At 52.8% G+C, this 12,530-nt stretch overlaps 1 protein-coding gene across 1 annotated transcript in view; it reads left to right on the forward strand.

Moving 5' to 3' along the window:
- The first annotated feature begins 1,144 nt into the window (after window positions 1-1,144).
- Window positions 1,145-12,530, forward strand: part of LOC111170796 (centrosomal protein of 78 kDa-like) — a 56,053-nt gene continuing 44,667 nt past the window's right edge. The window contains 2 exon segments of the mRNA XM_089912415.1: window positions 1,145-1,270; window positions 11,240-11,347. Coding sequence (XP_089768541.1) covers window positions 1,145-1,270; window positions 11,240-11,347 — 234 coding nt within the window.

The following is a 12,530-nucleotide window of genomic DNA, read 5'->3' on the forward strand; positions in this document are numbered from 1 at the left end:
CAGCAGCCCCAGAGCCTCCCAGGGCACTGCGCCCCCAGCGCCAGAGCCTTCCCTCTGGTTCTCATAATCAGCTGTCAGCAGACTTGCAGGTCACGTTCTTTTCTTTTCTTTTGTGTTTTTTAAAGGCAACTCTTGCGTACACGTATTTAACATGCAGGGAACCAACCCTGACTCCTTGATCTGTGTCTTCTAGCCTTTAGAGCCTCGAGGACATCCATATCCTTTGTTTTCGCGCCCAGTGCCTGGGGTTTGATGATGGAAACTGACACTGAGGGCCTCGCCATGTGCACGGTGATGTCAGGGAAAAAATCCCATGGCGAGGGCCTGCCTGAGGACCACGTGCACCTGGGACCTCCCCGCCCCGCCTGCAGCCCTGCGCCTGGGAGAGGAGCTGGTGCATCGCGTGCCCGACGTCGTGGAAGTTGGTCTCCCGCTCATCATGCTGCAGCAGGGAGGGCAGGTTGTGCGTAGCCTTGGTGAAGTTGGCCACCAGGCTGCGATGGCGATCTGACAGCTCCCATCGTGCTGCAGGCAGCCCGACTACAGGCCGAAGCAGGCCACGTGCCCGGACTTACCCTCCCTGGGGAGGGACGCAGGTGAGACCCCGCTTCCACAGAGGAGCCCCGGCCCATGGCCAACAGGTTCCCCCACGCATGCACTGAGGATAGAGGTCCAGGTAGAACTTGCCAATGGACGACCTTGCTCGAGGCCGCATCCTGGACCATGTAGAGCCTCATGTCTTCGTGACACATGTTGGTGCCCTCCTCCAGGTCGAAGGTCAGCCCCAGCAGCTCCTGGGAGATGCACAGCAGCCCACACGTGACCACCTGCATGGTAGCGCGTGGTAGCGCGTCTCCTCCCCCTGGTTCATGTAGTAGCGCAGGACCAAGGCATTGATGGGGCCGTCAAAGTGCAGGCCCCACCTCTGGCACTCAGCCTTCTTTAGCTCCAGGATCACGGCCGCTCCTGCTCCCCAAGGGGCTTCAGCTTCTGGGCCAGCTCACCTGCGGGTGGAAGGGAGAGGCTTGGCTACGTCCCTGGGGTGGCCCCCCAGCCGCCCCCGTTCCCATGCCCCTCAAGGCAGAATGAAGGGTCCAGGAAGCTGACCCCCAAGGGCTGACACAGTGGGGTCTCAGGCAGCACCATGCCCAGTCAAGGTCTGCCTGACCCCATCCCCACTGGAACTCAGGGGGAGGCGGGGTTACCTAGGACAGTGGCCACCACCTGCCTGGTCTTGTCCAAGTTCATCTCCAGCACGGAGTCGGCACGCGTGCGGAACCCCAGCAGGCGGGACTTCTGGGCCTGCAGCCTCACCAGCTCCCTGAGGATCACGCAGTTCTCCTTGAACCCAGAGACGGAAGGTGCTGGGGACTGTGGGCCACGCCCTCCCCACGGGCCCGGGGACAGGTCTCTGCAGGGGGGCAGGGCTCTCAGGCCACTGACGGGCACAGCCAATCCCCCTCCCTCCTCCTCCTGGCCCGGATTTCTAGACACATTGGTGCTGTCCTAACACATGGTCTTTATTAACACAGGTCCTGTTGGAACCAGAAATGGCATGAACCTTGATGGGCTCTAAGGACAAGGGCAGGAAGAAATGAGGCCAGGCTCTCCAGGAGCCACCAAGGGGCCTCCCCCGGCTCAACAAGGCAAACACGGCTGCCGTGCAGACAGCAGCTCATCCCCACGGCGCCCGAACACCCAGCAACTGGACGGTGAGACACCTGTTGCTGCAGGTGGCCCGTGGCTCACTGATGAGGCCCGGCCCCAGGTGTACGCCACCTTCTCGGGGGCCACCTCTCCGGTCTGCAGTGGGGTTCTCCTGGGAGCCCCCAGTCACCACAGCACCAGCGTGGCCTGTCTGTAGCCCAAGAAGGTGGGGACACAAGACTGTCCCCCATGCCCCCTGCATCACCCGCGAGGCCGAGCGACCACCAGTGGTGTCTGCGGGGAAGAGGAAGGGCTCACGCACAGCCCCCATCTACAGAAGCACAGACTGCAGCCACATGCGCTATGGAACAAACACAAGTGTCCATGCAGGACCCGATGTCTGAATGTCAAGGCCATGCCCGGGCCACAGTGAGAAGGTGCATCCCCCATGCAAGCCACAGAGAGGGGATGGGGGGCCATCTTCGATTCTGAGCTCATTGGGCATCACCCCAGAGGGAGAGGGCAAGGGAGAGAGGTAGACAGAAGTACAGAGGGAGAGGGAGAGAGAGGGAGGGAGAGACATCTCACCCTTCCCTGGGGGTTCCCTAGTGCAGCCAAGGCTGAAAACCACTGCATTTTGGGAGATGGGTCCTCGTGGAAAAGTTAAATAGTAGCTCATGGCATTATCGACACATATTAAAAAGGCCCCAAATCTTGGGGAGTCAGGGAAGGGAGTTGGCGGCTGCCTCATAAACGAGGAGAGATTGGGCATCAGAGGAGGTGCCTGTGCAGCCCGCCGCCCAGGGCCCCACAGACTTCATCTCCCAGTGGTGGTCCTGGGCTGGAAGTCAGCGGGGAGGTCAGGCTGTCCAAGCATCAACGTTGACTTCAGGGCTGATCTAAAAGGCACCTGGAGTTTGTTGAAGCAGAAAAAAGAGAAAGCAGTGGGGAGAGGATGGGAGTGGGAGGGATAGGGAACCCCCCTCCTCAGCACTTCTACCTCTCTCCCTCCCTCCCTCTACCTCGCTGCCTCTCACTCTCCCTCTCCCTCCATCTCTCCCTCTGCCTCTCTCCCTCCCTCTCTCTCTGTCCCTGTTTCCCTGTTCCGCTCTCCCTCTCCCTCCACCTCCTTCCCTCTCTGGAGAGGGAAGGAGGTGGAGGGAGAGGGAGAGAGAGCAGGAGAGGGAGGGGGGAGAGAGAGAGAGGGATAGAGGGAAGGAGGGAGAGACGTCTTTCGCTCCCTCCCTCTATCTCTCCCTCTCCTGCTCTCTCTCCCTCCTCCCTACACCTCCTTCCCTCTGCAGAGAGGGAGGGGGGAGAGGAAGGAGGGAGAGGGAGGGGGAGAGGGAGGAGGAGAGAGGGAAAGAGGGAGAGGCAGAGGAAAGAGGGAGAGGGAAGAGGGAGAGAGAGAGGGAAAGAGGGAGAGGGAGAGAGAGGGAGGGAGAGAGGGACGAGAGGAAGCAGGGAGAAAAGAGAGAAAGAACACACCATCTACATTTCTGTCAAATGACACCGGGGATCCTTACACAACCAGGAGAAAATAACACAGCGAGGCTCTTTCTCAGCTGGAACTGGAACTGCAGATGGGGCCAAACACCACCAGGGTTGCCACACATGTCCAGCTGCCGCCCCAGCCCCATGAGTCCAGTCACCAGGGCTCTGAGCGTTTGCTCCAGGGACCTGGGGTTCACCCTGTCACCCTGGAGGTTGGGCCTAGACAGCAGGGCCCCGGGCTGGACACATAGGGGGAAAAGCATCCCCACAGGACAGCTTGTGCGAGCAGACTCAGCTGCCAGATTCTAGAGGCCCGGGATCACCCTGTGGCCCGTGAAACCCAGGAGCCACGAGGGTCTTGCATCGGGATTCCTGTCCGTTGGACTGGAAAGTTTATGTAAGGAGTCTTGGAAACAGTGGTAACAAGACTGAATTCGAACGAGCTTTAGGCTATTATGGACCACTCCGAAGTGTGTGGGTTGCTAAAAACCCTCCCGGCTTCGCTCTTGTTGAAAATGAAGATCCCCGAGATGCAGCGGATGCTGTCTGAGAAGTAGACGGGAGAACACTCTGTGGCTGCCGAGTAAGAGTGGACCTGTCGAATGGGGAAGGGAGAAGTCGAAATCGTGGCCGCCTCCTTCTTGGGCTCGTCGCCCTCGAGATGATTATCGTTGGAGGAGTCCTCCCTCTTGTCACAGATCTCCAAGACGGAGAAGCTTCTCCCGCAGCTGGAGCAGGTCCCTTTCTAGATATAGGAGAAGAGAGAGATCACTGTCCCAGGAGAGAAATCACAAGCCATCCCGATCGATCTTTCTCTATGTCTCCTAGCCGATCCAGGTCAAATGAAAGGAAATAGAAGACCACTTTGCAAGAGGAGTGGTGCACAGGAAATAGCTTCATTTGACAGGAGTATGTACAGGAAATTCAAGTTTTGTTTGAGACTTCTGAAGCTTGATGCACTTTTTAAATGTTTTAGCTGTTCACATTTGTTTGCCTCTTGGGACAGTGACACATAAAGGTGTCATTCTCTATGGTTTGAAATGGGTCATATGAGGCATGTAATATGAAGAATTGTTACCTTACAATGTTCCCTTAAGCAAAATTGAATTTGCTTTGAATTTTTGGTCTTGCCTAGACTGATAATAAAACTCTTAACTCCTGCGCACCTAAAGTGTGATGTTTCTTATTATGGAAACAACACTGGCAAACATTGAAAAGACTTTCTGTAGCTGGGATGTGGTATGCAGCTGTAGTCAAGCAAGCAGTCTTTAAAAGGTGCTGTGAACACAAGCCAGCAGGGAGAAATGAAAGCCGCACCCTTCCCCTAGATGAGAGGTTTAAGAATTCCACTAGTCTTCACACTGGACAAGAGGTTGTCCAGTGAGTTTAGCATCTAAGAAGTTTCAAGGAAGTTAGTTTACCTTTGAGTTAGGTCATAAGTCCCCTCTGTGATTGCTGTACATGAATACATAGCTCTTTGTAATGTTTTTTGGAAGTTGAGATTATCAAGATACCAATGTCCTGCCAGATTAAGAGTATATTGTAGAGCTGAACTTTGAGTTACTGTGCAATTTTTTTTTTCATGCTGTCATTTGTAATGTTTTGTGAGAATCCTTGGGATTAAAGTTTTGGTTCCAAAAGGAAAAAAGAAAAAGAAAAAAAGGATCCACCTGCCAATGCAGGGGACACGGGTTCGAGCCCTGGTCAGGGAAGATCCCATGTGCTGCAGATCAACTAAGCCCGTGGGCCACAACTACTGAGCCTGTGCTCTAGATCCTGGGAGCCACAACTACTGAGCCCCCATGCCACAACTACAGAAGCCCGCACGTCTAGAGCCTGTGCTCCGAAACAAAAGAACCCACCGTAATGAGAAGCATGTGCCCGCAACGAAGAGGAGCCCCTGCTCGCCGCAACTAGAGAAAGCCCGTGTGCAGCAACGAAGACCAACACAGCAAAAAAAAAGACGACATTGGCCAGGTGATCAAGGGTAAAATCGTTTATCGCAAGTCCCGTTGATGGTGTGTATCCTTGATGTGACCTGAGGAGAATGGCATTTTTATCTCTGTCTAGATCTTCCGCCCCAAACCCCATAACTCCAGACCAACCATAAGAAAAACATCAGAAAACCAACAGACAAACAAATTGAGGGACAAAATACCCGACCAGTCCTCTTCAAAACTTTCAAGGTATCAAAACCCAGGGATGTCTGAGAAATGTCACAGCCCAGAGGAGACTGGGACAGAAAAAGGATGTTAGGGGAAAACTAGGGAAATTCTAATAAAGTGTGGACTTTAGTTAATAATAATGTATCCATCTCGGATCCTTAGTTGGATAAACATGTCGTACTAACATACTAAAGCACTAACGTGTTGGAAATAGGGGTACTGGGTCGGGGGTCCACGGCACTCTGTACACTCTGTACAGATCTTTGCAACTTTTTTGTAACTCTAAGCTATTCTAAAATTAAGTGACTACTAAACAGAGATAAGAATGTTATTTCCCTGATTTGAACATGCCTGAGTTTGTTTTCATGGTCACATTTGTGCTATCTGGATGTGTCTTGGAATCAGTAGCAAAGGAGAGTTGCCAGCCCCTGGGAAGATGTGGCTGGTTTGCAGGTGGCTTGCTCTGGAGCTGAAGACCATGGTGGAAGTCTGCAGCCTCGGGCTGCACTTAGAGCCATGGGAGAGGATGGGCCAGCTCAGTTAGGGATGGAACCTATAAATAAAACTCTTTTTCTTTTCCATTATGGCTTATCACAGGATATTGAATATAGTCCCCTGTGCTAGACAGTAGGACCTTGTAGTTTATCCATCCTATATTTAATAGTTTGCGTCTGCTAACCCCAAACTCCCAATCCAACCCTCCCTCACTCTTTCTCCCCCTTGTCAACCACAAGTCTGTTCTCTATGTCTGTGAGTCTGTTTTTGTTTCGTAGACAAGTTCATTTGTGTCATATTTTAGATTTCACATATAAGTGAGATCATATATGTGTCTTTCTCTTCTGACTTACTTAGTATGATAATCTCTAGGTCCATCCACGACGTTGCTGCAAATAGCATTATTTCATTCTTTTTATGGCTGAATAATATTCCATTGTATATATGTACCACATCTTCTTTATCCATTCATCCATCAGTCGATATTTAGGTAGCTTCCACATCTTGTCTATTATAAATACTGCTGCAATGAACATTGGGGTGCGTGTATCTTTTCTTTCTTTCTTTCTTTCTTTCTTTCTTACTTTCTTTCTTTCTTCTTTCTTTTTCTTTCTTTCTCTCTTTCTTTATTTTTTTGTCACACAGCATATGGGATCTTAGTTCCCTGGCCAGAAATGGAACCCATGCTCCCTGCACTGGAAGCACAGAGTCTTAACAACTAGACCACCAGGGAAATCCCAGGGGTGTATGTATATTTTTGAATTAGAGTTTTCTCCGGATCTATGCCCAGGAGTGGAATTGCGGGACCCTATGGCAGCTGTATCTGTTCTCTGCACGTCTCACATCAACCACCTGCACTCCAGTCCTTGCTCTCAACGTCATCTTCGGGGAACCCAACCTGCGACAGGGACCTTGACAAGAAGAAATGGCTCAGGGAAAAGCTACCTGCACAGGGAGGAGATAGAGGCCATCGACCCTGGGGTGTGGCAGGGAGAGTGGGCACAGAGATTTGCCATTTCATTCCCGATACTCAGCCCTCCTGGCTGCCCCACTCTAGGTCACCTTGGGATACAGAGGTGACCCGGTTAGAGTCCCTGCCTGTGCAGGAATCTAGGGGCACCAGCGGGTCTGAATAATATTAGTGCAGGGTCTCCCCCACGGCATGGCACTGGGGTTATTTGGGGCGGGTCATCCTCTGCTGGGGGCCCCTCCTGGGCACTGTGTGGGGTTCAGCATCATCCCTGGCCCCACCCATTTGATTCCAGGGGCCCCTCCCCCCCAAGTGTGACAACCGCAGATTTTCCCCAGACATCACCAAAGAACTGGGTGAGGCAGGGACAGGATGGCCCTGGGTGAGGACAGCTGTGTTGAAGCAACCAGCCTGGCTTAGGGCAAGGTCTGCCCCAATCCCGTCAGAGCCTGCATTTAGAACTGCCCCTTCCCTCTCCCACCTCCCCTGCCCTGCAGTGGTCTCCGAGACATCATCCCCATGTAATAAATCACACCTTCTCAGTTTACTGTCCCCAGCACCTAGAAGAGTGTCTGCTGTGTAGTAGATGCTTCATAAATACTTGCTGAATAAAGGAGTTGAATAAAGGGATGAGTGGATGAATGAATGAAGGTTACCATGGAAGGAGGGGGGAGATTCCCTTTCTGGCTCTCAGGGGTTGGGATATCAAGTGAAAGATCCATCCTAAATAGGCTGACCAGCCTTCTGGGGTTCCCCAGAAATGAGGGTTTCCCCACAGTTCCAGCGCTCAAACCTGAGCGGTCCTGGGCAAACTGGGGGCGGGTGTTGGTCACCCTATGTAAACACAGTAACAATTCTAACTGCAATAGCAATGGCCAAGGACCTCTACGGTCTTATTGACCAGAAACAGTTCTTTACCTGGCAGGGAAGGGTGGGCTGGGATTGGAATTCCGGTTATCCAGGGTGGATGAGGGCACACCCCGGGCTTGTGTAGGGGAGTCCAGGAAGGTTCTGGAGGAAGTGACAGTGACACAGGAGGGAGGGAGGAGTCTAAGGAAGAACATCCCACACGACAACGTGTGCCAATGGCCCTGGGCCCAAGGTCACACCTGACCAGGGCTTGCTTTTTTCTTTTTTTCTAATTTACTTTTTCCCACATGGATATGCAATTGTCCTAATGTCATTTATTGAAAACTCCTTAATTTCCCCACTTTCTGTCATCAAGTTCTCATATATCTGTTTCTGGACCTTTATTCTCTACCATAGAGCTATACGTCCCATCCTTGCACCACTAGGGCTGTTTCATCACTATAACTTTATTTTTTATTCACTTATTTCTTTGGCCGTGCCAGGCGGCATGTGGGATCTTATTTCCCTGACCAGGGATCGAACCCACACCCCTTGCAGTGGAAGCTCAGAGTCTTAATCCTGGACCTCCAGGGAAGTCCCCAGGGCTTGCTTTGACATCCATCGAATGGTGGCGGGTGGGCACAGGGAGCAGCTGTCTGTGAGCCATCCTGTGTAGAAACGCAGGGTGGTGGGCAGGACAGCTGGAGCCGGGGGGGGGGGGGGGGGGGGGGCGGGGAAGAGGTGGATGAGGGAGGGAGGGATGGCGGGTGGGTGAGAGACAGACAGAGAGTTTCCGGAGACAATAGCTCTGGCCGTGTCCTAGGGCATGAAAGCTGAAAATAGCTCCTAGTGCTGGGAGCCTTGGAGCCGGAGCCTGGGAGCCAGGGTGACTGGCTCTCCTCCCTGGTGTGTGTGTGTGTGTGGGGGGGTGCTGTGGACTTCTCAGGCTGGGAATGGGGTGCACGGAGCAGGGACGGAGCAGGGACCCTTCTCTCTGGGACCTCGCGGGCCATCCTTAGCTCACAAAGCTGAGCCGCTCCTGGCCCTACGAGTGGGGGGCTTATCCTCCCTGTCCCCTGGATCACACCCCTTCACACACAACTTCCCCGTGTGTGCTCCCAGCAACCAAGAGAATCTGTTTTTAAAAGATTTGGGGGAGGGGGGTAAACGTACAAACAAGAGCAGAATGGATACTTTCTCAGAATGGGAATGGCTCTGTGTAACTCCACCCCCAGGGTAACCACAGTCCTGACCTCTAACACCCTTGACGAGTCAGCCTTGGTCTGGGCTTGCAGACCCACGGAAGCTTCCTCATCCCCTCCTTCAGACCCCGTCTCTCCCTCGGCGTCTTTGTGAGAGGCACCCAGGGAAGTGGGACTGCTAGGCTGTACTGCTGCTACAACTCCACCTGGGCTCCACCAGGCTCCAGCCCCCCACCCTGTGCATCTCTCTGACCCTGAGGCACCTCAACTGGTAGGAGCGGCATCACCTTCCCTCCCGGGACTTCTGACACTTAAAGGAGACACAGAAAGGACAAGCGTTTGGCTCCCTGGCTGGCAAAGAGCAGGTGCTCAATTGTCATAAGTGTCCATATCAGTGAGGGGTCTCCAGACAAACAGAATCCATAGAGTGTGTGTGTATATACACACACACGTACATATGTACACGCATACAAAAATATACAGCTGTGTATATATGCAGTATGCATACAGACATATACACATATAGTATATACAATACACACATACACATATACACACACATATATAAAATGCATAGTTTGTATATATACAGTATGTATACACACATATACACATAATATATACAATAGATACATCCATACTATACATACACACATATGAAATGCATAGTTTGTATGTACACATAGTACATAGTACACATAGTATGTACACATACGTATAACATATGCAATATACACACCTAGGTACGTCTATATCATACATATATACACACATACAAAGATATTTAGATGTGTATACAGTATACATGCATACACATATAATATATGCAATACATACACGTACATACATATAGACACACATATACACCTACATATAAAAGCATGTAGCATAAAAATATATATGTACTGTATATATAAATTAGTCATATATATACATACACATATCATATATATGATATATACACATACATATATGCAATGTATACACACACATACACACCTATATGTAAATATGTGCATGTACATACACATATAAATACATACGAATACATACGCAAGTGTGTATATATAGAGTATACATATAATACCTATACAACATATACACATACAGGTATACAACATATATACACACCTATATATAAATATACACTGTATACATACATATATACAGTGTACATATACTGTATATATACACACCCATATATCAATATATGGGTGTGTGTATATATACAGCATGTTCACGTTTATAATATGTATACTATATATATACACATACATACATGTATACAATATATACACACAAATATATAGGCTTGTATGTATACTGTATATAGTACTTACACATATACTACAAATGCACGCACATATAAACATGTGTATACATATATATAATATGTATATACACATATACAAATTAATAGGCTTGTATATATTCAATATTTTTACATATATAGTTTTGTTTTAAGGAGTTGACTCATGTGACCGTGAGGCAGGCAAGTCAGGGCAGGCATCTGGGCTGGAGACACAGGGAAGAGCTGATGTCCTAAGGCCATTGGAGGAACAGTTCCCTCTTTCTAGGGAACCTCATTTTTCTCTCCAGTCCTTCAACTGATGGACGAGGCCCACCCACGCCGCGGCATTGACAATCTCCTTTACGCAAAGTGGACCAATTTCAGTGTTAATCTCTTCTGAAAAATACCTTCCTGGCCACATCTGGAATAATGTTTGCGGTTGCTGGGGCCCCACGCAGTGCGCACATGAGATTAACCATCCCCATGGCGATGATGACACTTTATTTTCTCCCTTGACCATTGTCACTACTATTCCAATTAAAATGGCAGTGCTATGAGGGCAGGGCATTTCCTTTTTTGCCAGTACTGAGCATCCGCGGTCTGGTGTCTAGCATAGGCTAAATACACGGCATTTTTGTGAACAGAAGCCGGGATTCCGGCTGTCATATTTAATGAGGAATTATAGTCTTTTTATTAGGGGGGAGGGTGTGTGTCACGGTACGTCAAGGGCGGGAGTCGAACCCGCCACCCCAGGCCCCGAGGGGTCTCCCTGGGTCCCCACTTCGGGCCGGTGGGGGTGGCCGGGGGCAGCCAAAGACTTGCGTACGTGCGTGCGTGCTTGGGAGCGTGCGTGCGTGAGAGCGTGCGAGTCCACGGGGCGGACTGCGCGCGCCGCGAGTGGTTCAGCCCGGGCCCCGGCTCATTGTGCTCGCCTCATGCCGGCCCAACTTCGCAGCAGCGCTTGAGGTCCCGGGCCTGTGACCACAAAGAGGGAGCCGGGGGCCGGAAGGGACCGCAGCGGCGGCAGCCGAGGCCCAGACCAGGCCCCCTCCCCTCAGCCTCCCGCCTGCCCGTCTGCCCCGCCCCCGCCGGCGGCGCCGCGCCCCTTCCCCAACCGCCAGACTAGCACAGTGCGGGGGCCGCGCGCGAAGACATCCGGGAGAAACTGGAGCTGAGGCTGGAGTCGCTCTTGGGGACCGAGCCCGCCGTCTACCCGTGGCCGCTGCCGGTCTACGTAAGTGCCGCCCGTCCCCTCCTCCCAGACCCCCATCCCTCTTCCCCCACGGCGCGCGCTGAGCCCACCGAGAAACGGAGCGACTCGAGTCGTCAGACCCTCTTTGGAGCCCCCCTTCCCGCCCCGCCGTGGTTCTCCGCGGCAGTTTCCAGCCCCCGCGCGCAGGGTGGGCAGAGGAGAGCCGGCGCCAGCCGGGGGCGCAGACTCGGCCGCGGGGACCCCGCGCTTCCGAGGGGCGCCCGAGCCGGTCTGCGGTTGGCTCTGCAGGGCTGGGGACCCTGGTACCCCCGGGCCTGGAATGCCGGCGGGCTTGCCCTTCTGTACTTTAGGATCTGACATGTAGGGTTTCTTTTTCCTGGAAGTTTATTCTTAGCGCTGTCAACGTGCTTAGTTCTTTTTTTATTTTTCAGGGCACCCTTACCTCCCTCACTCCAGTTTTTTTGTGTTTCTGTTTTGTTTTGTTTTAGTTAGGCATTTTGTTCCTCTGATCTTGAGTGGGTGGGCTGGCAGGACACTTGGAGAGGAGGCGTTCTGTCCCCTGATCTTGAGTGGTCTTTGGAAAATGACACGCCAGACGGAAATTTACACAGGCGTCCAGTGATGCAGGGTGTCCGGCTAGGTGGGCGCCCGGCCTCTCGTCCCCTGTGGCGGCGTGGTGCGCGTGTTCCTTGTCTCAGGGTTTACGCTTGGGCCCCGCAGCCCACCTGCCGGAGGGAAAGCGCAGCGGGCGCCTTGGGCCGGCGCCTTTGGGGCGCCCTTTCGTGCGCTCGGCTTGCGGGGGACCGGCCTCCAGGCGACCCGGCGGGGAAGCCCGCACGACCCGGCCCTGCGCGGGCTCCGTGTGTGTCAGTTTGTGGAAAGTGTCGCGGCCGGGGTCGGGGTCGGGACGCTGGGACCGCCTGGGAGCCGATGTTGACTCCGGGCCCCGGTTCTCCGCAGTTATCTGAGGTCCGAGGGTTTCCAGCCCGCCACCCAGCACTGGTGCTTTCTATTTTTGCCCTTCCTGTGCCCGGAGGCGCGGCTGAGCCTGGGCTCTGGCTTTTCCGGTTGGGTAACTCCGGGTGGCCGGGGTGGGCGGCCTGAGCAGTGGGCAGGGCGGGGAGACATCCCAGGGGAGGGAAACTGAAAGTGGGGAGAACCTTCAGGACTCCAGCTGATCCACTTGCCTCGTTCCCCGCCCCCC

Source organism: Delphinapterus leucas, chromosome 1, assembly GCF_059928025.1.
Source record: "Delphinapterus leucas isolate spDelLeu-1000000601 "Yukka" chromosome 1, BTC_Dleu_Yukka2, whole genome shotgun sequence".
In the NCBI taxonomy this organism is placed as follows: Eukaryota; Metazoa; Chordata; class Mammalia; order Artiodactyla; family Monodontidae; genus Delphinapterus; species Delphinapterus leucas.